Source organism: Denticeps clupeoides, chromosome 19, assembly GCF_900700375.1.
Source record: "Denticeps clupeoides chromosome 19, fDenClu1.1, whole genome shotgun sequence".
Taxonomy (NCBI): Eukaryota; Metazoa; Chordata; class Actinopteri; order Clupeiformes; family Denticipitidae; genus Denticeps; species Denticeps clupeoides.
Genome location: NC_041725.1, coordinates 4,249,291 through 4,271,986, shown reverse-complemented (window position 1 = coordinate 4,271,986; position 22,696 = coordinate 4,249,291). Strand labels below are relative to the sequence as shown.

Here is a 22,696-nt window from a genome sequence, read left to right as displayed (position 1 = left end):
TGCAATTATTAATGGAAAACAATGTTTGTTTGTGTTTAATGGGAGTGTGATGTGCCTTGTTTGTGTAATTGCAGACATTACATAAAGATCCTTTTATAGAACCTTTATAGACGTTGCAGTGTATGGATGTAATGACCACATAGAAAATACTCAAAAACCCCAACAACAGACACAGAATATGAAGACAGGCCGCAAACATTACAGCGGTTTCATTTATTTTCTTTAGAAAATACACAAGTATTTGTACAAAAAACACTGATCAGTCCCTTTTCAGTGTGGTAATAAACTGATGCCAGAGACAGAGCTAAAGAACCCTGACACGAGTGAAATGAGGAAGCCAAGGTTAACGATTGGCATAGACCTGGCATAGGCTGATGCTTCACTGAACACAAAACCCCTCCAACGTGACAGGCGGGTGATATTCAAAAGCACCCGAAGGAGGCTTGTATCCCAGGAAACCTGCACAGTCACGTCAGGCTTCAGAATCCATGATGAAAGTCTCAAAGTCGGGGTTCAGGTCCGACACGAGTGCATCCACAAAGTCCTCCACTGTGGGACGTCTCTGCAGCATACCTGCAGAAGACAAACAAACAACAGTGACCTTTAACCAGAGCTGTCAAAAGTACATACATTCTAGTAAGTCGAAGCACTGAAAGTAACTTTGTGAGGGAAAAAACTACCATATTTTCCAAAAATGAAGTGAAATGAATTCAAGAAGCTTAGTTGGCCAATCTGTTCTAAACACATTCAAAAAATAATACTGCGGTAGAAGATTGAGGAATTGCAAACTCAACTTTACTGGTATGCAAACAGATATTAGCCTAGAAATAAATATTATCCATCAGATTCCAAAGCCTAGACACTATAACATTAACTAACTTCTAATGAACAGCAAGAGATCATGTGTAGGAGTGCAATGTGAGAACTACCCATACCATTGTGTGTGTTTGTGTGTGTGTGTGTGTGTGTGTGTGTGCAAGAGAAAGACACAACCAGTGATGTGATCTTTAACTCTGAGTTTGTGAATGTCCCCCCTTTAAAAACTGAAATCTGAAGCCCCTTGTAAATATGAAGAGCAACGTGTAAGGTATACACATCACCACCAGTAACAGATCTTTTTAAAAATGGAGAGGTGTCTATGTGCATCACTTCAAAATATGAACTACCACAATAAATGCAAAAAGTTCATGGCATTTTGGCATTTGTGGTAAGTAAATGTAATTTGTTTCTGTACTCAAGTAACTGTTTTGTGTATCAATCCTAAAGAAACCCACCGCTGATCCTACAGATATCAATAATTACAGACCAGTTTCTCTCCTCTCATTTCTTTCTAAAATCCTTGAGCGCTGTGTCTACAATCAGCTATCACTTCATCTGTCACAGAACAACCTCCTGGATCCTAACCAGTCTGGCTTCAGAACAGCTCATTCTACTGAGACGACCCTTCCGGCTGTTTCTGAGAAGCTACATGCGGCCAGATCGGCAAAACTGTCATCTGTACTTATTCTCCTCGGCCTCTGTGCAGCATTGGACACAGTTAACCACAAGACTCTCTTGTCTATCCTGAAGAGGCTTGGAATTCGGGGCTCAGCATGGCAGTGGCTTACCTCCTACCTTGATGACCGATCATACCGAGTGACTTGGAAAGGATCCACCTGATCGACTGATCTTCAACCTTCGAAAATTCTCCCACACCACCCCTCTGCTACATTCCCTCCACTGGCTTCCAATAGCAAATTCAAAATACTGATTCTGGCCTACAAAGCCAGACATGGAGTAGCACCATCGTACCTCACAGCCCTTATTACACCTCGCACTGCACCTCGTATACTCCGAGCCTCCAGTACTGCTCGCCTGGTCCCTCCATCTCTGAAGGTAAAAGGAAGACACTCATCTAGACTCTTCTCAGTCTTGGCCCCTCGGTGGTGGAATGAACTTCCCCTCGAGGTCAGAACAGCACAGTCACTGAGCACTTTCAAATGGCAGCTCAAGACTCTATTCACTCTTAAGATTAGATGAACTTGTAAATTTCTTATTGTCTGACTTATGTATAGAAACTACAACAGAGTGAATAAAAAGATTGTATTCATAGTTGGGGTCCTAACGATCAGAATTGATCACTTCATTGATGGTAACATGGAAGCACGTTGTAAGTCGCTCTGGATAAGGGCGTCTGCCAAATGTTTTAAATGTAAATGTAAAATAAAAATGAAGATGCACACAGTGCACAGCATCTCCCGCAACACCTCAGAAGGCCTCAGCCCTATACAATTTCTCCATTGCCCATGAAATCTCCACTAACACTCTCAGTTTTATCAGTCATTTCGCTGAGCTATGCTTTTTGCCAGTCTCACAAACAATATAATTTCCCACCGAGTTACATATATTTTTTTCCTCTTTCTCACGTACGTTCATTGTCTTGTCCAAATATTTAATTAATTTTTACCTGCAATTTTTCATCAAAGGTGATGGTCCATCAGCATGATAATCCATCAGCATGATGTGGGGACCAGTTTTCACATTTAAATAAAATTGATTAAATAAAAACAATTTTTTAAATTTTTTTTTTTTAACAGAACCACACATATAGACATAATATAAAGCTATATGAATGACTGATGTTCATCATTAAATGAAATTACTGCATGACTTAGATCGGCTGTATTTATGAACATCAGTTTGATGGTTACTCTGGGCACACCAAATATTATAAATATAAAATTAAAAAACATAGAAACATTTGGTCAGTTCTAGTAATGACTGAAATAGCAGAACATGCCCAGGTAAACTGATGAACAAGGAAAAGTCATTTTTCCGACCTGTGAAAAGCCTGCTGTTCCCAAAACACAAGTGAATGTTCCTGGAACTCTGCAGAGGGGATTAGGCTGAGCACGATGGCAAAAGGACGACAGCAGACGAGCACACGTATCAGAATGGCATACCCTTGGCTAGCGTGCATGCATCGTGCGATAACTGTCGTGTTTCGGTGGCGTCTATCATACCACAGAATAAAGGTAAGAAATTGTACATAATGTCAGTGTACATGTGGATAGGTTCAGGTTAGGGTTATCAGACTGATACCGGTACGCTATTCTGACAAATTATGCTGATCTGTTAGAACACCGGTGCTCACGGGGCAGCGCTGGGAACCTCTGCCTGTGTTTGGGGCCTGTGCACCGGGCCGCCTTGTGATCTGTGGGCACACTGGTTTTACAACCTTTCCTTTGAAGTTGGCCCATAGCATGTGCCAGCCAATGTAAATAAGCGCTCTTCTACCCCCCCCTTCCTGCAAGGGTCACCTCTAACCACCCCCCCCACACACACACTGCATGTGTGTACGATCCAGACGCATTATCTGTGCTGCATACAGAATCACATGAATGTTTTTGTGTCTGATACACACACACGCAGAGGCAGCCAAACCAGCATGCGTTGACACGTACTACACGCTGTGCGCACACACACACACACACACATACACACACACACGCACACGCACGGGTTCAACAACACAAAGGACCTACCATCATCAAAACACACACAGACTCAGACAAAGAGACCCATTCATCCACCATGTTCATCTGTAGTAACCTGGACTCAACCCACAACTGGGGTACAAAAGGTTGGGTGACGAGAGCAGACAGAAGGCACATGGATTAAAGTGAAAAAAGCGGTGCTTTACACTGTTACAATCTCACCACATAATGCATTTTGTAACTATACCTCATTATTTGAAAAGTAGGTATATATAGAAATCACGCCAAGAACAAGCAAGATTCACCATCAAATCACACAAGACAGCATTCTCCAGCACTTCACAGATTGAATTAAATCAACGTATAATCACTGCCAAAATCAGCCTCTCCTCCATCCTGGCTTCAGTTGCGGCTTAGATGCCTTGATTCTACTGATTGACCACTGTGTGTTAATGTGCAAAGTTGAACAATATTCAACTTTCATCATGGTGTCTGCGGGGGTTAGTGGATCGTCGCTCTTCAGGCGCGCATCCGGTAGCGCTGTGCTGGGCGTGTTCGGGCGATGAAGTACTTTGGTGTGCTCACTTGACGGAAAACGTTAATCTATGAAAGCAGGAAGTGGGTGTCGTTGTCGTGTGGATTGGGCCCGCCTGCAGTGACTCACAAACGAACTGCTTCAGCAGTCATCCAGAGGTTCAGGTGGCGTGTCGCACCCAGCCCCGAGGTCAAATCGCCTCCACTGGGCTGCAACTGTCTGGGACACATCAGTGCCTGCGGCAGTATGTCAGGGGAGTCTAGAAAAAAAGCTCACGGTGGACTTTTCATCACTCACGGTGCTGGTAGTAGCCTGGTGGGTAAAACACTCGTCAATAAAGCAGAAGACAACTAAGTCAAAGGTTCAAACCCCACTTACTACCATTGTGTCCCTGAGCAAGACATTTAACCCTGAGTGTCTCCAGGGAGACTGTACCTGTCACTACTGATTAGAAGTCGCTCTGGATAAGGGCGTCTGGAAATGCCACAAATGTAACATCACAGAATCTGAAATACAAAGTCTACAAATATGAATGTGCCTTAAGACTCATTTCCATAATAAGAGTATGAAGTTTAAGTAAGAAATCCCAGCCCTAGAAATACCTGAAAAAGAAATAAATCTATTCAAATGCAACATGGAGCAGACTACACAGACCTCTGCATATAGGAAGTGTTTGAACTAAACATGGAATGGAATATTTAATCATATTTGCAAATTGTTAAAACCAGTCAAAATGTATTAGGCAGAAACGCAACTTCTGTACTCCCTCCTGAGAGTGGCTATTCGTGTGGAGCCAGATTATTTGCTGTGTACCCAGATACGGTGTCTGAGCTCGGTATCACTCTGTCTAATGACTGCTATTACCTGGCCACCTCACACTGGATTCTGAGTAAATCAAAGAGCTTCTTTTGTTCCCGCTCCCCCATTCAAACCTCAGTACAGACAACTCACCACAACTACACCCAAATTAGGGTGGAAATGCTTCTTTTTTACCCACAACCAGAGTATGAACAGCAGAATTCATCTATGATTTATTTGGTCTTTAAAATGGTATCCATAGGCCATGATGGAGGGTGGGTAAGTAAAGAGATCTTTTACACAGTTGCCAGAACCCGGAGCTAAATTGCCCCCTTAGGTTATGGGGTGGGGTATTCTGGAAACATGAGTAAATAAAAGGCTTCACATTAATTTACAACCATTTACAAGGTCTTCACATGGTGAGCTAACAGTTCACATTAAAACACATTGTTAGCAGACTGGAGTTGAAATTGGGAAAAAGTGTGGGACTGAGGTATGAGCAAAGCTGAACCGCGACCTGGCTGCACAGGACCACACCACCAGAGTACTGCATAGAAAAAGGGGGAAACAAAGGCGGGTTTTCATTTTGTGTCAAACTATGTGATTCATGGTTGTTGAGAGGTCAGGCGTGGTTATGTGATTGAACAAAAATACAGCACACATTATATAGAACACACACACACATATATATATATATATATATGTCAAAATCAACTTGTTAATCACCGTAATTAATCTGTATGTTAAAAGACTTCTTTTGTGGGACTTACAACATGTATGGAAAATTCATTACAGCCAGAGAAAATCACGACTTTTAGGTGATGCATCTTGTGTATGCAGATTGATATTATCTTAAAACCTCTATATTTGAATATAATGTAGTTTATATTCAAACCTCTTTTCCACACTTGTCTGTCATAGGTTTTAAAAGGCATAATAATGAATCACAATTAGTCAAGATTAATTCATTGCAAAACACACACACATATATATATATGAATGACAAGCACATAACCTGCAGTTCCTGAGTGGATGTAAATGCATAGGATTTATTATTTATTTTAAAGTGGGAGTGAGGGAGATGTCTCTCTTCGTCATTCCCGTCAATCTCTCATGCCATGCTTTTTACTTAATGACTGCTGCAGCCATCTCATCGCCCTAATGGGTTTTTTTTTTTGGAGATAAAGTGAGAGGCATTCACCGCTGGTTACTCCTGATGAACCCAGTGGCCACACCTCCAGGATGTGCCTATTGAAGTGAGCATTCCCAGGCACGGCCAAACTTGACCTTTCTGCTTTCTGTTCCCTGTCAGAGGCTGACAGTTTCCAAAAATACTGCTTTCATCCAAACATGGTTATGGTTTTAGGTTCATACATTGATCATCATTTACGTTAGTCATCATCAGACTTATTTCTAAACACATGCAAGCACTAAGAAGTATGTTATAGGCTACTTCAATGTTAGATTTGAAAAATGTGACTAGTTTTACAAAGGCCCCCGGTGAAGTGATTTCAGTCTTGCTCGTATTTTTACCACTTGAAGCATGTTATGAATGTAACTACAACTTGAGCGGCAAACCACGATCCAGAGAACTGAAATCCAAGGTAATGAATTGCTGTGATGAACTGTGGAAAACTGTCTTCAGTTTGAGGTGGTTATGGGTAACATGATAAACTAACATGAGCAACCAACTTTTTACATAGCCTGTTAAATGGGCTACACTGAACACGAGCGCACAAAGAAAATCACCCTCTTCCTACCAATCCCATGGATTTTCTGAGAATTTACTGTATGTAAAGTGACCTTGGTTTTGTAAAAGGTGCTATATAAACTCACTCAAACCAAATAATCACAAAAAGCAACCTCCTGCCATCACACCACAAACTTTTTTTTTTCTGCAATAATGTTTTAGAGTGAAGTGATTGTCACATGTGATACACAGCAGCACAGCACATGGTGCACACAGTGAAATTTGTCCTCTGCATTTATCCCATCACCCTGAGTGAGCAGTGGGCAGCCATGACAGGCGCCCGGGGAGCAGTGTGTGGGACGGTGCTTTGCTCATAAAACCCCGTAATAGTGTAGGAGACCCTTCATCTCATTGCTCAAAAGGGGGAGATTCTTAATGCACAATTACAAGCCATTGTGTGTTAGAGCAGCTTGGGTCCTGCCCACATGTATATGTTACTGAAACCTGTATAGAATATGCTCTCCAAACCAGGAGCGGTTTCCTTGGGAGCCGGAGTCTTCCCTGTCCAGAGGGATGCAGGTTGATGGGAAAGACCTGGGCCATGAAAGCCCCCTCTGTACCGACCCGGGACCCAGAACACAAGACTTCAGTCAGCACGGCAGTCATTCTGTCACCTTTCCTCTCTCTTCACAGTCACAAATCCTGGTGGACTTTTCAGCACCACTGGTCCGGCCAGGTGAGAGGGCAGCCAGGGAGCCCAGAGCACAAAGTCAGAAAGTGGGCAAAATGCGCTGGGCCTCTCAGGGGTGGCTCCAATTTCCCTGCAACCCTCACATGGACATCCTGACAGAGCCCAGGTGAGACGAGTGCAGACAAAAGGCCCGTAAGACTGACAAATTCTACAAGCTGAGGGAGCTACAGGAACATGGTGGCTTTCTTTTAAGTCTAAGAAATCACTTGCTTTTAAAAAGAAGTTTTAGAAGCCCAAAGGATGGGCATTTTCCACAACCCCGTAGGGTTCAAGTGAAACAAAGATGGACTGAAAGGTTTCCTTTCCTCTAAAGGATTAGAGAAACAGGCCTCATGCTAGAAGATCTTGCCTGCTCTCTTCATGTTGCTGTATCAAGTGAAACAAGCCCACATTCAAAGCAAGTAACTCGATAATGCACTGGATTACGCTGAAACAGTAAATTGTTTTGTACCACTGCATACCTTGTATGGGTGAACTGACCTTCAAACTAGTTCACAGCCCATTGCCTCCATACGCAAAAACGTAATCTCCGGGTTGTTGGAGAACTTCCTCACTTCAACATTTCTACTGGATTAAGGACTGCGCATTTATTCTTCTTTAACCATCTTTGGTAGAATTACTAGCATGTAAGTTATCAGGGTTCCTACACATTTTTACAAAAGAATTTCCATGACTTTTCAATTGCTCTATTTTCATGACCATATGTTTTCTGAAATTTCGGTGCAAATGTGAAAAGAAAGTTTTTTTTTTGCAAATTTACCAGAAAATTGTTCAAATAAACTTATGACAACCCTGAAAAGCTTAACTTAAATGACAGTGTTTCTTCCTCCAAGTTAGCGTGAGCCAGAGTAAAATGGCCTCCATCATCTTCCGGCATAGATCATTAGCAGAAATTTACATGACTTTTAAAAGGAGACACTCCAGAAGTGCTGGAATTCACTGTATAAAGCCAGCAAAGACACTGTAGACCTGTACTCACTGGCAGAGGTCCTGACGTGTTCCTATAGAATTCACTGGTATAATTTAGAATTTAAAGCCCAAACCATCATACTACCATATTTCCACCTGCTTTCCTTTGCTTGTTGTATAGAAGTTACCCTGGATTCCCTTTGTGACTCCACAAATGACATGCCTTACTTTGAAAGTGATCTTGACCCTAATGTTCACATTCTTTGCCACAGAATTTTGCAATATTGTACAACTTACCTCAATAAAAGTGTAATATTCTAACTGGTTCTCTTTATTTCTACTGTGTAAAAATCTGATCAATGCTTGTGTCATATTCTGGATTATTTAGGTTATTTTTATTAAATTCTAAAAGGCAAACTTTGGACAAGAAAAATGTTTTTTCTTGACTGGTCACAATGTGAGTAGAAAACCTTGCGGGAGAAAAGATTTGTTTTGTCAGTCCTGTTACTGTAGCACCTGTTATATGTGAACAGACATAATATAATGGAGTGGCACAATATCTGGCACTGTTCCTAAGGCAGATATAATGTCACCATATAATGCCACTCTTTCAATACATTCTTTTTCATGGTTTAATACCAAATTCCACCCTTTTAAGACAATCTGTCACGCCACTTGGCCTGTGACTTGCTGGCTAACAGGGTTTTAATAGCAGTACTTTGTTTAGTCTATGAAGGCAAATATACTGTCTCCAAAAGACTGAACAAAAAGCATCGTGGGTGACAGGACAGAAGGTGATCACCAGCATGGGGGAATGGTGCAGGAATTGTGGGAAGGTGCTGGCCTTAGTCAACCCCGTTGCAGGACCGGGGCTCCTGCATAAAGAAGCCACTACAAACTGGCCTACAGAGAGGCAGCAGAGCAGGGACTGAGAAAACATCTTCTATTCTTCAGCCCCCATAACCACCACAGAGATCTCAGCACGGGCAGGTGTGAAGGCTTCAGAAGAGTTTAGATGTGATGATACTAAATGGTCTGTCAGTGCTGAACAATGGCAAATAGTAAATGGAGTGGAAATTTTTTTTTTATGCCTCATCCTTTTTATGCACTCGCTAATAATAGAGACACCTTGCAGTCATGCATAATTCACAGCCCCCAGCCATTTAATTAGCTTATATAAAAGTTGATGTATAAAAACTTTGGCTTTGGAAGAATGATTTGCACAACTGCAACTGCATGCCCTATAACGAACCCAGTGAGATAAAAACATGTAATAGAATCTAATTTCTCTAGTGTCCAAAAAGCACAGAAGACACCGAATTCAAACTGAAAATGTATAAGGCACAGGAGCAATTTTTGTTTATTATTGCTATAAAAAAAATTTAAAAACCAAGTTGGATCCACTTTACCTTCGACCATGAGCATGGGTTCCTTCCCGCCGCCGTGTGCCAGCATTTCTTGCCGGTAACGCTCCCCCATTTCCCTAGTGGATGACAAAGGGTGTTTACACTTAACAGTTCAAGATTATACCACTTTTCTCAAAGTGTATTTAATGCTGCAGTATTCATGCATTTTAGAGTGACTCAAAATTCACCAATTTCAGATCTGACATGCCTGGAGAAACACTATTAACTTCTTAAACCTTATTGTGAGAGTTTAGGTTTATTGCGAGAATGCTATAAATAATTGCCATTTATATTCCGTTTGGGTCTTTTTCATAATGTGTGTTCATATGATTTTGTGGGATGGCTGGTCGATTGCGAAGATAGATTACCGGTTGAGGGGGTCTTTGAGGAAGCACTGCTTCCACACCATGGATGCCACAGCCCGAGACATCAGGTAGGAGTAGTATTTGGCACCATATCCGATGAGGTGGCTGAACCTCAACTGCCACGCCTACAAAAAAACCAGACAGACTCACTATCAGTGATAATAGCTCAAAATTCCTCCATAATAAAACAGCCAATTTTTGCACTGATCCTACGGTAGGCCTCAGTACACGTGTGCCTGTAAATAAAAAAGTAATAGGTCCAGAGAAACAATGGCCTTTCCAAAAAGGATTTTCTACTCCACATAACTCCACATGTGTTCATTCATAGTTTTGATGCCTTCAGTGAGAATCTACCAATGTAAATGGTCATGAAAATAAAGAAAACACATTGAATGAGAAGGTGTGTCCAAATGTCGCTTGTGTACAAATTGAGCTCAAGTGCCGCTGAAATATATTTCTAATCAAGATTTTTTTTTTTACAAGAAATGGCTCATTTTATTCCCAACAGCTTTTGTAATAATGTTTCAGTGCAAGACGAAACTGTATTCTAATAAAGTTTTTTTAAAACCCATTGAGTCAATTTTTGCAAAGACAGAAGTGTTGTTGCCTTGAGCTTCCCCTGTAACTAACAGAATGAAATTATATTCTGAACAAATCTGTTTAGTCTGTATATAAATACACCATTCAGCCAGAGGTAAAGTGAAAAAGATTACCTTGATTGCACTGGCCGTGGGTAAAAACTCGGACGTACTATGGGTACGCCAATGTTCTCCTGGGAAACCTTGATGGCTTGTGGCAGTAGTAAAGTAAGAAACGTGGCGCCAAAAAAAGTGTGCAGCATCCTTAATCCTGCTTGATGATCTCACACCATGAAGATTGGGATTAAGACACTAAAGGGGCTGTGTGGAGCTCAGGGAGTTTAAATGAGCTCAAAGCCACTCCTGAGCAGTTTTAGCGTCTGAAACCCAGACAGCGGGGCATCTAACATCAAACCACACAGGCTGCAAGCACCTTAACAACGGCAAACAAAACCTGCTGATTAATAGTGCCGCTTTCAACAGACTAACACTACATTCCTTAAAAAGAGGTAGTCTAATGGCTGATGCGTGTATCTGGAAAGGTGGCCCACGATCGACATGCTAAATGGCATTACAATAATTACAATACACAAAACAGTATGGGCCCTATTCGCGAACAGCGCTCCACACTTGGTGTTTCTCCGCTAATGTGATTACATAAAAAAACAAACCGTAACGATGCTTATGTAGATGTCATATTAATGGAAGCGGGTTTAAATAATCCAGAATGAGGAAGCGGCACCAATCATAAAATTATTTTAAACTTTTATTAAAAAAAAAACTAATTAAAGATCAAGTAATATCAAGTGAAGTGACTGTCATTGTGAAACACAGCAGAGCACACGGTGACACAACAAAATGTGTCCTCTGCTTTTTACCCATCACTCTTGGTGAGCAGTGGGCAGCCATGACAGGTGCCCGGGGAGCAGTGTGTGGGGACGGTGCTTTGTTCAGTGACACCTTGGCATTTCAGGATCGAACCGGCAACCTTTTGATTATGGGTCTGCTTTTTTACCCACTAGGCCACCACTGCCTATGTCTTCTCTTCTTCAAGATACAAGATACAAGATAAAAATTCTTGTTTTACGTATTTATGTAAAGCCTGATCATGATTGTAAGTGCAGCTTAGCGCCAGTTTGAAAATAGCGCCCTCTACTTTAAATGAACTTTAAACAAGACAGGCAGTACAGACTTTATTTCTGAATACAGTAGATAATCAAAATCATGACTATGACATCTTCTGACCAGGCCTACTGTTTTGTGCAAGTTTTGGAAAGCTCATAACATTTCAGAGAAAAGGTCAACGTGGCCCAATCCTGCAGCCGTCCCGCATGGAGAAGAAGCAACTGCCAAGCAGTCAGACGAGCGGAACTCGCTTCAGAGAGATTTCCAGACATTATCAAATCGCACAAGAGTTTCCATATGGCCCCTGTAGCGCTGCAGTGATCCGCCGCTGCTTCTATAAACTATGCAGATGTCACAGTCGGAGCCAGAATCTATCCTGCAAGGCTCTCCCTTTAACCCATTATCCTACTCCAGAAAGGCTGTTCCTGCCAAGAAACCCATAATTACGCTGGGTCTTGTGATACTCACACTGCAGTAGTTTTGTTTGAATTCTGAATAGAACCCAGTTCATTCTAACCAATGAGACTAATTTCATTTTCATTCAAGGCTGTGGAGCAACAAATTGACTTTTACAGTGGGAGACACACACAAAAGAGCAATGAGACAAATGGCTGCACAACAACATAACACCATTCCTGCAGAGAGAGGGATGAATGCAAACATGCATATATTTCATGCATTTATTTTGACTCCAAACAAAGTACAGCTCTTGAAAAGTAACTTGGTGCTCATGAGATTCCTGCAGATCCCTACAGAACTCACTGTGTTAGGAACATACGGCAGACCGTAGAACTTCTCCTGCAAATCCTTCAAGATGTCGGTTGTGGATCGATCCTGTGGTTTGCCATGGAAGACCTGATCAAGTGTTGCATAGAAAACCTGATGAATAAACAAACAGGAAACTACTCAGACTGATGGTTTTAGAGCAGCAATCCAGCCAATCACACTTTATGACACTTTAATATATATTTATATCTTTGTACAGTTGAAACCAAAAGTTTACATACACTGTATAAAAAGACATATAACTTTGTTCCTTACTGTCTGATATTAAATCATACAAAACCCTTTCAGTTTTAGGCCCGTTTGGATTCCCAAAATAATTTCTATTTGCTAAATGTCAAAATAATGTGTGAAAGAATTTTCTTCAAAGTCAAAAGTTTACATACATTTGCTTAGTATTTGGTAGAATTGCCTTTAAACGGAATGACTTGAAGCAAACGCTATGGGTATCCTTCCACAAGCTTCTCACAACAGTTTAATGGAATTTTGGCCCGTTCCTCCTGACAAAATTGAGTCAGGTTTGTAGGCCGCCTTGCTCTCACACGTCCTTTCGGCTTGGACCACTCATTTTCTATGGGATTGAGGTAAGGGGTTTGTCATGGCCACTCCAAAACATTGACTTTGTTGTCCTTAAGCCAATTTTGCAGTATGCTTAGGGTCATTGTCCATTTGGAAGACCCATTTGCGCCGTAGCTTTTACTTCCTGGCTGATGTCCTGAGATGCTGCTTCAATATCTCAGCATACTGTTCTTTCTTCATGATGCCATCTATTTTGTGAAGTGCACCAGTCCCTCCTGCAGCAAAACTTCCGCACAACATGATGCTGCCACCTCCGTACTTCACAGATGGGATGGTGTTCTCAGTTTTGAAGGCTTCCCCTCCAAATATACCGATTGTCATTAAGGCCAATCAATTTTTGTTTTGTCAGACCACAGGACGTTTCTCCAGAAATTAGGGTCTTTGTCACTGTGTGTATTTGCAATAGTTTTTTGTATGTCGCTTTTGGAGTAATGACTTTTTCCTCACTGAGTAGCCTTTCAGTACAGGACTTGTTTCAGTGTGGATAGTGATACAGTCTTACCAGCTTCAGCCAGCATCTTCACAAGGTCTTTTGCTTTTGTTCTGGGATTGATACGCACATTCCGCACCAGAACACGTTCATCTCTTGGACTCAGGAGCCGTCTCCTTCCTGAGTGGTCTAATAGCTGGACATTCCCATGTTGTTTATATCTGTTCAAACAATTATATGTTGCATATAATTGTTTGAACAGATGAACGTGGCACCTTCAGGCATCTGGAAATTGCTCCCAAGGGTGAACCAGTCTTGTGGAGGTCCACAATTCTCTTTCTGATGACTTGGCTGATTTCTTTAGACTTTCCCATGGTGTCACAAGAGGAAGCGGTGTGTTGAGGTGTGCCTTAAAATACATCCACAGATGTGCCTCCAATCAACTCAAGTGGTGTCAGTTAACCTATCAGACACTTCCAAAGCCATGACATCATAATCTGGGTTTTCCCAAATAGTTTAAAGGCATAGTAACCTTAGTGTATGTAATCTTTTGACTTTAAAGAAAGTATTAAAAAAAATCTCACACATTTTCTCACACATTGTTTTGACATTAAGCAAATTATTTTGGAATCCGAAACCTGAAAGGGTTTTGTATGATTCAATATCAGGCAGTAAGAAAACTTGTGTATGTAAACTTTTGGTTTCAGGCGGTATGTGTGGTGAATAAGTTCTAGCACCTGCAGCTGAGTGTCAGCAGCTCCACAGACCTTCTTGGACTCACACAGTCGGGTCACCATGCTCTTGGGCAGGGGCTGTGATAGACAGAAGATACAGTAAATAGCAGCACGTTCCTCCTAGTGACAAGAACCTCCATGTGCCGTTCACCTGTCCTGTCTGATAGTGACGGGCAAACTGGTTTAGCACACGGTGATCTGTGGCGAAGTACTCCATTAGAATAGAGGGCACTTCTGCAAAGTCAGTTGCACATCTGGTTCCTGTAAGACATGTCATTACAATTCACCCCTTTTTTTTTTTTTTAAACCACAGAACACATTGACCTGAGGCTCTTCTGCCGAAACTGAATAAAAAGAACATTGATCACACAGGCACACACCAGTCACGTGTTGATAACGAGTTCTTCCCAGCATAGAGTGCATGGCGTGGCCCATTTCATGAAACAGGTTCTCCATCATGCCAGGGGTGAGCAAGGTGGGTGCACTCTTGCGGGGTAGGGGCAGGCTGAGCAACAGGACCACCACAGGCAGCTGGTACTGCCCGTTGTCCAGCTGCCGCCCACCGCGTATGGTGAAATGGCAGTCCTGTGTGCAAACAAATCATGGCAGATTATCATTATTAAACAAAAACAGTAATAATAGTAGTACTGCAGAATATGAACATTTCCCTGCAAGCTATACAATTGTGCAAAACTACTTGGAGGGTTTCATTATGCTTCACTAGAATTATGACAAATAAATCAAATTTCCCTAGAGGCAAAAAGATGATGTGTGCCTTAGTCACCATTTGGTAAGAATAAAATCAAGATATGACAGAATGTCACTGTGTTGATAAGCTGTGAGATGTACTAGACAGTGTTACTTACCGTGAAGATCAGTACTTAGAAAAAGGCCCTGTTCCTTTTAGGAATTTAAATGTTTGATTCAAATATTTAATTTTGTGTATGTTAGTGGTCAGATCCTCTTGCTCATACTTCAAATTATTGAAACCTTAGCATGAGACTTTACTTATTTTCTATGTGTATTTGCTAAATCTTTTACTTCTGGTGGATTCTTAAGGTTCTCTCTCACATCCACCACTTTCCAGTCAATTAAGTCAATTAATTAGCAATCATATTTTACATTTTATCAAATCAGAAACATCCTAATAATTATGTGCTAATGAGTACTATTTGGTTACAAAATAAAAGTCATTTTAGTATATAACGTATCTGTGTGTGTGTTTCCAGTCAGTCCTACCTGGTGAGGTTTATCTGGCCTATGGAAGAAGTCACAGTAGATGTATCCCAGAAGTCCCTCTGTCTCATGTACTACAGCCTGTGATTATAAAGGTCTTTTGAGTGTTTAGAGTTTAGCTCCTTTGCCACCTCACCTGGAAATTGGCAGCTACTTCACAATAGTAACAAAAGTTCAATCATATCTACAAATCTCTCTACTTCATACACCGTGTATTGCCATGGCATTATTGCCTACTGCTCTTGCCTGCATGGAAATGCTCAGCAATTACAAACCACTTGATTTATAGAAAACATTCTGTGCTGTGGAAACTAATATAAGCGTAGTTAGTAGTAGTAATAAGTGTAGTAGTAAGTGTACATAAGCACTATAATATTAGTGTAGTTATCTACAATACCTAGGTGTCAACCATGTGGCTCCTACCACAACAAATAACTTTACAGCACTTTTAATCAGTGACAAATCATAAGCCTTACTGTTTCCATTAGGATCTCATAAAATACTGATTTATATTAACTATATTGCTTAATTGATTATCCAGCTAATTCAGTTGGTATTCTGTATAACGCTATTTTGGAAAATACTTTTTCAAAGAACAAGAGTGGTGATATTCAATTATATACAGCTTGTGTACCAAAGATTCCTTTCATTTTGAGATGGTTTCTACATGCAGAACAGATGAGGCAAATGGTATGAAACAGGTACTGACAATCACCAGACAACTTGCATGAATTCGTTCAGAATCAGGTAGGCACAGAATTCTGCAGGCCTATGCAACTAAATGTAAACCTCATTATATTTATATCTATTATAAAAATGCTCATACAAATACAAATACCAATTCTAAGCCTGGGACTGCCATTTTCATGATGAATCCCATGAAGATAAAAAGACCTAGACTATAGTCCTACTTACCAGCTTGCGAACATCTTCACTCCACACTTCTCCCGCACTTGGCTCTTCGGCCATCAGTGAGACTCCGTACAGCTCAGTAAACAGGCTGTTCAGGCCCTCCATACAAGCACCCAGCGAGAAGAAGGGGCTGTACAAGCTCGGCTCAATGTTAAACCTGAGTAAAATAATAACAGTACGTTCACAAGCAAGAACTCTGTGTGAACTACAGTGTCATAAATCAAGAGGAAAAAAAACAATAATAAGCCATACTGCACTCAGCTCTCCACCTTCCAGTCAGGGCAGAACATAGAAATTATGACGCTGACATAAGTTACTCTAAAAGTTCACTCAAAGGTCAGGAGGTTACACCCACAAAAAGTCTCCACAGGGGTCAACACTCGAAAAACTGGTATCGGAGGGAGGTGTTAGAAGACTTCCCAAGGGAATGATCCACAACTGTGCTCATGAAAGTGCTAGTGAGAATCCCAAAAATGTCCTTTTCTGTCTTTGAAGTGTGTGTAAGCTGCGATGAGACTTGCCAAGCCTGCCCCTTCAGACTGAAAGTCCTGCAGCACCAAAGATAAAAGCCGGGGCTTTAGCACTTTATCTGCTCGGCTTCTGTCAATCTTCCGTGCACAAATAATTACCCATTCCCATTCTTGAAAGAGACACAGGAACGCCCCAAGGTACGGCCTCACCAACAATTATCTTTAATTAAAACTGTAGGGGAGAGAGAAAAACGCATTTCCGCATATTAAAGAGGGGTTGAAAAGCAGCATTAAATATGAATGGGAGCAAGTGTTCAAATTACTCTCACACTTTGATGAACATAAGTACTGCTGTGGAATTACATGGCCAAATTCTCCACATTCAAAAAATGTGGAAGGTTAAGGTGCTCAGACCCTTGCTGCTTCAAAAAAAAAAAAAAAAAAAGAAAGAAGGCAACCAGCGCAGAACCTATAGCACAAGCAAAACACAATGAGAAATGATAGGTTCTATTGAAGATGCCACCAAGGTTTGGCCGGGTGAGATTCTCAAAGCCTGGCTGGGCCAAAGATATTGAGGGTGATCATATGTCATCATATACGAAGAACAATCAGTAGCAAGAAAACCTTCCAACTCCTCATGCGGTCTCTATATTTGTGAATACAGCCGGTAGATGCCCGGCATTTAGGACGGAGCGATGCGTGACAGGGATTCGGAAACACAGCCACCATGTGGGGCAGGGGGCAGTGTCAGTTTCCACCAATCCCTCAAACAGAGGCAGAAACGCTGCCAAAAACCTTTGGTTGTCCCACAAAGGCCAGGAATGTCTGCAATAAAGCTAGTTTCAAGCGTTCCCCCAGTTCCTCTGGCAGCACGGATTATTGGCCTCCGGTGGACGACTGCGAGGTAGAGCAGTTCATTAATAATACCGCTTTAAAACAACCAGGAGGAACAGCACGCACACAGTCGCAGATGTAAACCAATGGGGTGGGGGAGGTCATCCACATTCCGACACAGGGATTTCATGAATCACTGTCAATAAAGGACAGACCCTCTGGCATAAATCAGTGTTCATCAAGAAAACAGTCAAATTAAAAGCCACTGTTGGCACAACACTTCAGTCATAAGACCTGGACCTTGAAGTACTGGTCATTTGGTACTCGTTCACATGGTCTCGGTTAATTTTTCAAAAAACACTCAAAAAAAGCTTATTGTTGAAATGCTCATGCAGATCTGTAACACAATGGCTGACGTGATCAAGAATTATCTGTATCACTATCACTGTATGACTGTTTGAGCACTGGTTCAAATCTATTTACAGACATTGATGCAATCATTCAAGAGCTCATTTTTCAAAATCAAAAAGGGACTAAATAAAAAAAAGTGAAACGTTTGGGTTAATGTAGCCTGACGGGCTCTTAAGCTGCTCCATTCTGTAAAGATAATGTGATGGCAGGTCAGACTCAAACAGCGGCCAGGAAATCAAAAAGATTTAATTACAGTGGCTGGGCTGCTTCCCTATGCCAGCATTTAAATAAATTCTGAGCAAGAGATCATGGAGACCAAAAAAAAAAAAAAAAAACACCAACCTTTCTGCTCGCAGTACTCCACTGAAATAAGGATGATCCCAGGGCATAAGCTCCTGATGAAATTAAATGATTCATGTAGTATTATTAGTCATTATCACAGTTATTTTAGACATAATTTCAATTAATTTAGTTTTGCAGATTACTTTCCATGGTCCCTTGGAATGCAGTTTTATTAAGTTTTAAAGGTAAAAAATGTTTTTTTTTTTTTAAAATCACTGCACTGGACTCGCAGAGAAAAAGTGAATTCATGATTCGTATCAATTAAACATATATATTTTATCAATATTTTCATTAGATTAAGTTTTAGTCTAACTTCTAGTTTCCTTTTGTTTCTCATATTGCTACTTTTTGTTTTCATTAGCTCCTAAAAACAATAATATTACTCATAACAGCATATTTCAGCATACTGAATGGCACCATACATAAATATGGAGTATGAATATTAGGACAGCCTTGCTCTTTACCAGGAAAACCGTACCAGAGACTTACAGCATTTCTAGGGTTGAGTTTTGCCTTCATGGCCCTCATCATCTCAAAGTCTTGTGCTGTTCTAAAATGTTGAGGCAGAACATCAAAATACAGAAACAAATTACTGAAACTCTGAACCAGACATATAGATATAAAAACAATTATAAAATGTAAGATAAAGTGCTTTTGTGGGTGAAAACAATCATCCTTTGGAAGCAACCACATTGATTCTACATTTTAGAAACAATCATTCCTCTTTCCTAAAATGATACACTGCCATCTTGTGGCAGAAAAACCAATTTTGCATTTAATGAAGTAACTACCACCAACCACAAGCCTCACAGATGTGTAAACGATAAACAGGATTTTAAACCTTATTAACAGGAGCACCCTATTTTCAGTACCAGGTAAAAAGGTGCATGCTTACCTGGCTGAAAGCTGGTCTGTTAAGAGCTGCAGGAATTTCATCACAGTTTCTGTGAAAAAACATCAGCTCCTAATTCCCACCATGCCAAAAGTCCACCATGTCACTGACTCATATGTCTATCAGGTTCAGAAAACTACAATATAATTACAGTATTATTAAAATTCTATATAAATACATTTTATATAGAAGTATTGCTTATTTTAGATGGTACAGCCGATGCTGACGCAGACAACATTATATTCTGCAATGCATCGATGCAATCAATCATATTATAAAGTCGTTGCTTGGTGAGTTTCTGCGGTGGCATAAAAATTCTCGATTAAATGTAGTTATAGCCTAATCTGTGTACAGCACCGCTCCAAGTAGGATTTTTACGCTGCCATCATGTGACAATGTAGAAAATTAATGGGATGCATCGCGATGCACCGATATCGAGACATTGATAATCATAATCAAATCAAATCATGACACCAGTGAAGGTTCACATCTCTAGTTACTTGGCCTATGAGTTGCTGCATTTCTACTCAATATAGCGGTTATGCTGTAAAATGAGCCGCATGAGCGATACGAAAAACAGAGTGACCTTCGCTGGGTCATCACATCCCACTGACCTCAGCAGTAACTCCACCAATACACACGATTACCTGGACTTTTGGCCATGGTTCCCTTCAGTGCTCTGTTTGCATATGACTCATAGCCAACAAGGTTAGCCAGCTTGTTTCTACACTTCAAGAGCTCCTCTAGGGTCTGTAGAAGAGATGTGTTGGGGTACAAAAAAATCCTGTAGGCCAGTTCCCGCACCTGTGTGTAAAAATTTAAGTGTTAGACACAAAGCTCACACTGAGATTGTCTATGATCCAGCAGATGAGACTTTTAATCCATTTTTTAAAATCCATCTGCGGAGCTGTCTCAAAAACAGTAAAAAATGGATGTACCAATTTATTTCCCTATTTCAAGATGACGAATTCAGCAGGCTTGAATTGTCCACTCAGAATTCCTGAAATGTGCTGGAGAAAACTTTACACAGTGGATAAACACTCCCATCAACAACACAAAATGTGGAGATAAAACATATATAACATTTAGAAATGCATTCTACAATAGAAAGTAAAGGTGGTCCAAACTAATATCAGACAATATCAGACAATAGCTGTAGTCTTACTGTACTACATGGGCCAGTGGTGGCCTAGAGGGTAAGGAAGCAGATCCCGAAACATGAAAGATAGGAGGGTAAGGATCTGTGGTCTGTGAATAACGTACCAGGTCATCAGTTGCCTCGGCATGCAGCCCCCCAATCTGGATGTAGTTGCCTTCTTTAGAGAAGTGGTGGTGAATGTGATCTGGCAACATGCGCTTCTCTATTTTATTTGGGAGATGAGAGCCCACCAGGAACTCATTGTTGAGGTCGAGCAGTCGGACGTTGAGGTTAACGGCTTCTTTTCTCTGTGAGTGAACGACATGTCGATTAAATATTTTCACCATGCCATAAAGGCTGATGGAAAAATAAAGACAGAACCAAGTCCATCGTTAATTCTGTAGTGCTGAAGTACAGATAGGGAATGATAATGGAAACTTAAAAAAATAATTATAAATAGTGTCAAAAATGAAGAGCTTTTCAGGGAAACAATCGATACTGAAGACAGAATGTTTGCCAACCCTAATAGAAGTATAATCTATTCTCCAGTCTTACATGGACATAAACAGGGATGTTTCAAGGTTCTATATAAGATATAGTACGTTGAATCATGGTGATAGCTGCATGTTTGGGTTGGGTAAGACATGATTACAGGTCCGTTTACAGTCCTGTGAAAAGAGTATAACCCACCATAGCCCTGCGAGTGGATCAGATTTTAGAATCTAAATTGATATTGATAATTATTATCAATTAATTTATGATACCACAAACCTTTTCCTCACTCAGGTGAATCCCGCTGATCTCAAAGTCAAACATGAAAAGCTCAGCAACTCTCCTGTTCAAATAAACACATATAAAAAAAACCACACACGTAATGTAAAAAAAACACGTTAAATGTATGCGATTAATTTCAAAGAAAAATTTTAACATATGCCAGGGCCATACCTTGTCTCAGGATCCAAGCTTGCCATAATATCAGACTTATCCAACAAATTTTTCAGACTGTTGCACAGATCAACATTAGTGTTTAGCCTGTTGGGCAAAAAAAAAAAAACCTCTTAAAGCCAACAGCATCTCAAAAGGAACCAGGCAACAGAATGTGAGCGGAACATACTTTTCCACCATAGTGCCAATATTCACACAGGTTCTCTCTGCAGCTTCACGGAATGCCGGGTCTGGGTGTGCAACCTTGACAAAATCGGCCTGGACAAGCAGCAACAAAAACTTTTATTACGCCAGTCAGGGCCAACAACTGGGTTACTGGGGAGGAAACAAGCTTTCCCATACCAAATCTGCCACTCTGCACAGGCTGTCAGAAAGCTGATCGAACGTTTTGACAGTGATGATGCCCGGGAGACTCTGGCAAGCCTTCTCCACCAGCCGTTCTGTCTCTCGGAGGGCCCTCTCACCCACCGCGGCGAAGCCATCTGGGCAGGTCAGCTCAGGGACCCCGAACAGGCCCTGACAAAAGGTGACAGCACAATCTGAGACGTCGTTCGAGTCAAACAGTGTCTAACTCGATTATAAACACACCGAGACAGTTCACCAAGGGCCACCTCACCGGTATGGATCAAATCTGTAATAGTAACAGTACTAATAAAACTTCACCAAGAGGAAATGAAACCCTTTAAACAACAGACAGTTGTTGCACGCGTGCGTGAAGCTAGAAGTTACGTACGACGTTGCTTCTGTGAAACAGGTCGAGTTTCCGCTGTTGTCTGGCATTGAAAGCAGCCCCGACAGGGGACCAGGTGGCGACTCTTCTGAACAGCGGACTCCGTCCGGGTCTCAGGACAGCGAGCAGCCGCTTGCAAGCTGACATTATGTCACGGTGACCTGCGCTGTCAGAAGCGGTGAAAGCCTACACTTTCACCGGCAGTCGGAAAACATAATATCCGTCGCCTGCTGATGACGTCACGCGACGCCGGGATCACGCCAATAGCGTCTGGCTGCAGCCACTGCGACGTGTGTCGCGCTCCACAGATATCAAAGATTTAAACACTATACACACACGACAATTCATAGAACCTGAATTTAACTAGGTTTTAATGCCTGCAGAGAGTAAGCAGAGTAATTGTGGGGGCCTGCATGCTTATAAAAAGAGATACACAGCACAACGAAATGTGTCCTCTACTTTTAACCATCACCCTTGGTGAGCAGTGGGCAGTTATGACTGGGGATGGTGCTTTGCTCAGTGGCACCTTGGCGGATTGGGATTAGAACCGGCAACCTTCTGATTTCGGGGCCGAAAATCAGAACCTCTAGGCCACCACTGCCCCCTAAAGGTAAGGGTTACGGGTGT

General features: G+C 41.4%; 1 protein-coding gene across 2 annotated transcripts; it reads right to left on the bottom strand.

Annotated features, from left to right (window-relative positions):
* Positions 1-198: 198 nt before the first annotated feature.
* Positions 199-22,286, bottom strand: mipepa (mitochondrial intermediate peptidase a). Of its 2 annotated transcripts, none has more exons than XM_028962426.1 (19): positions 22,073-22,286; positions 21,682-21,855; positions 21,509-21,597; positions 21,340-21,426; positions 21,166-21,229; positions 20,520-20,702; positions 19,904-20,060; positions 19,260-19,308; positions 18,854-18,914; positions 18,365-18,417; positions 16,311-16,464; positions 15,399-15,476; positions 14,540-14,744; positions 14,311-14,420; positions 14,163-14,237; positions 12,396-12,512; positions 9,934-10,055; positions 9,569-9,642; positions 199-573 (listed from the first exon to the last, which is right to left on the bottom strand). In XM_028962426.1, exons 1-19 carry the CDS (start codon positions 22,214-22,216, stop codon positions 473-475), a joined length of 2,097 nt encoding a protein of 698 aa, XP_028818259.1. In that variant the 5' UTR covers positions 22,217-22,286; the 3' UTR covers positions 199-472. The 2 variants fall into 2 exon arrangements, with proteins under 2 accessions (XP_028818259.1, XP_028818260.1); XM_028962427.1 differs by having other exon boundaries at positions 12,396-12,488.
* Between the last annotated feature and the right edge of the window lie 410 nt (positions 22,287-22,696).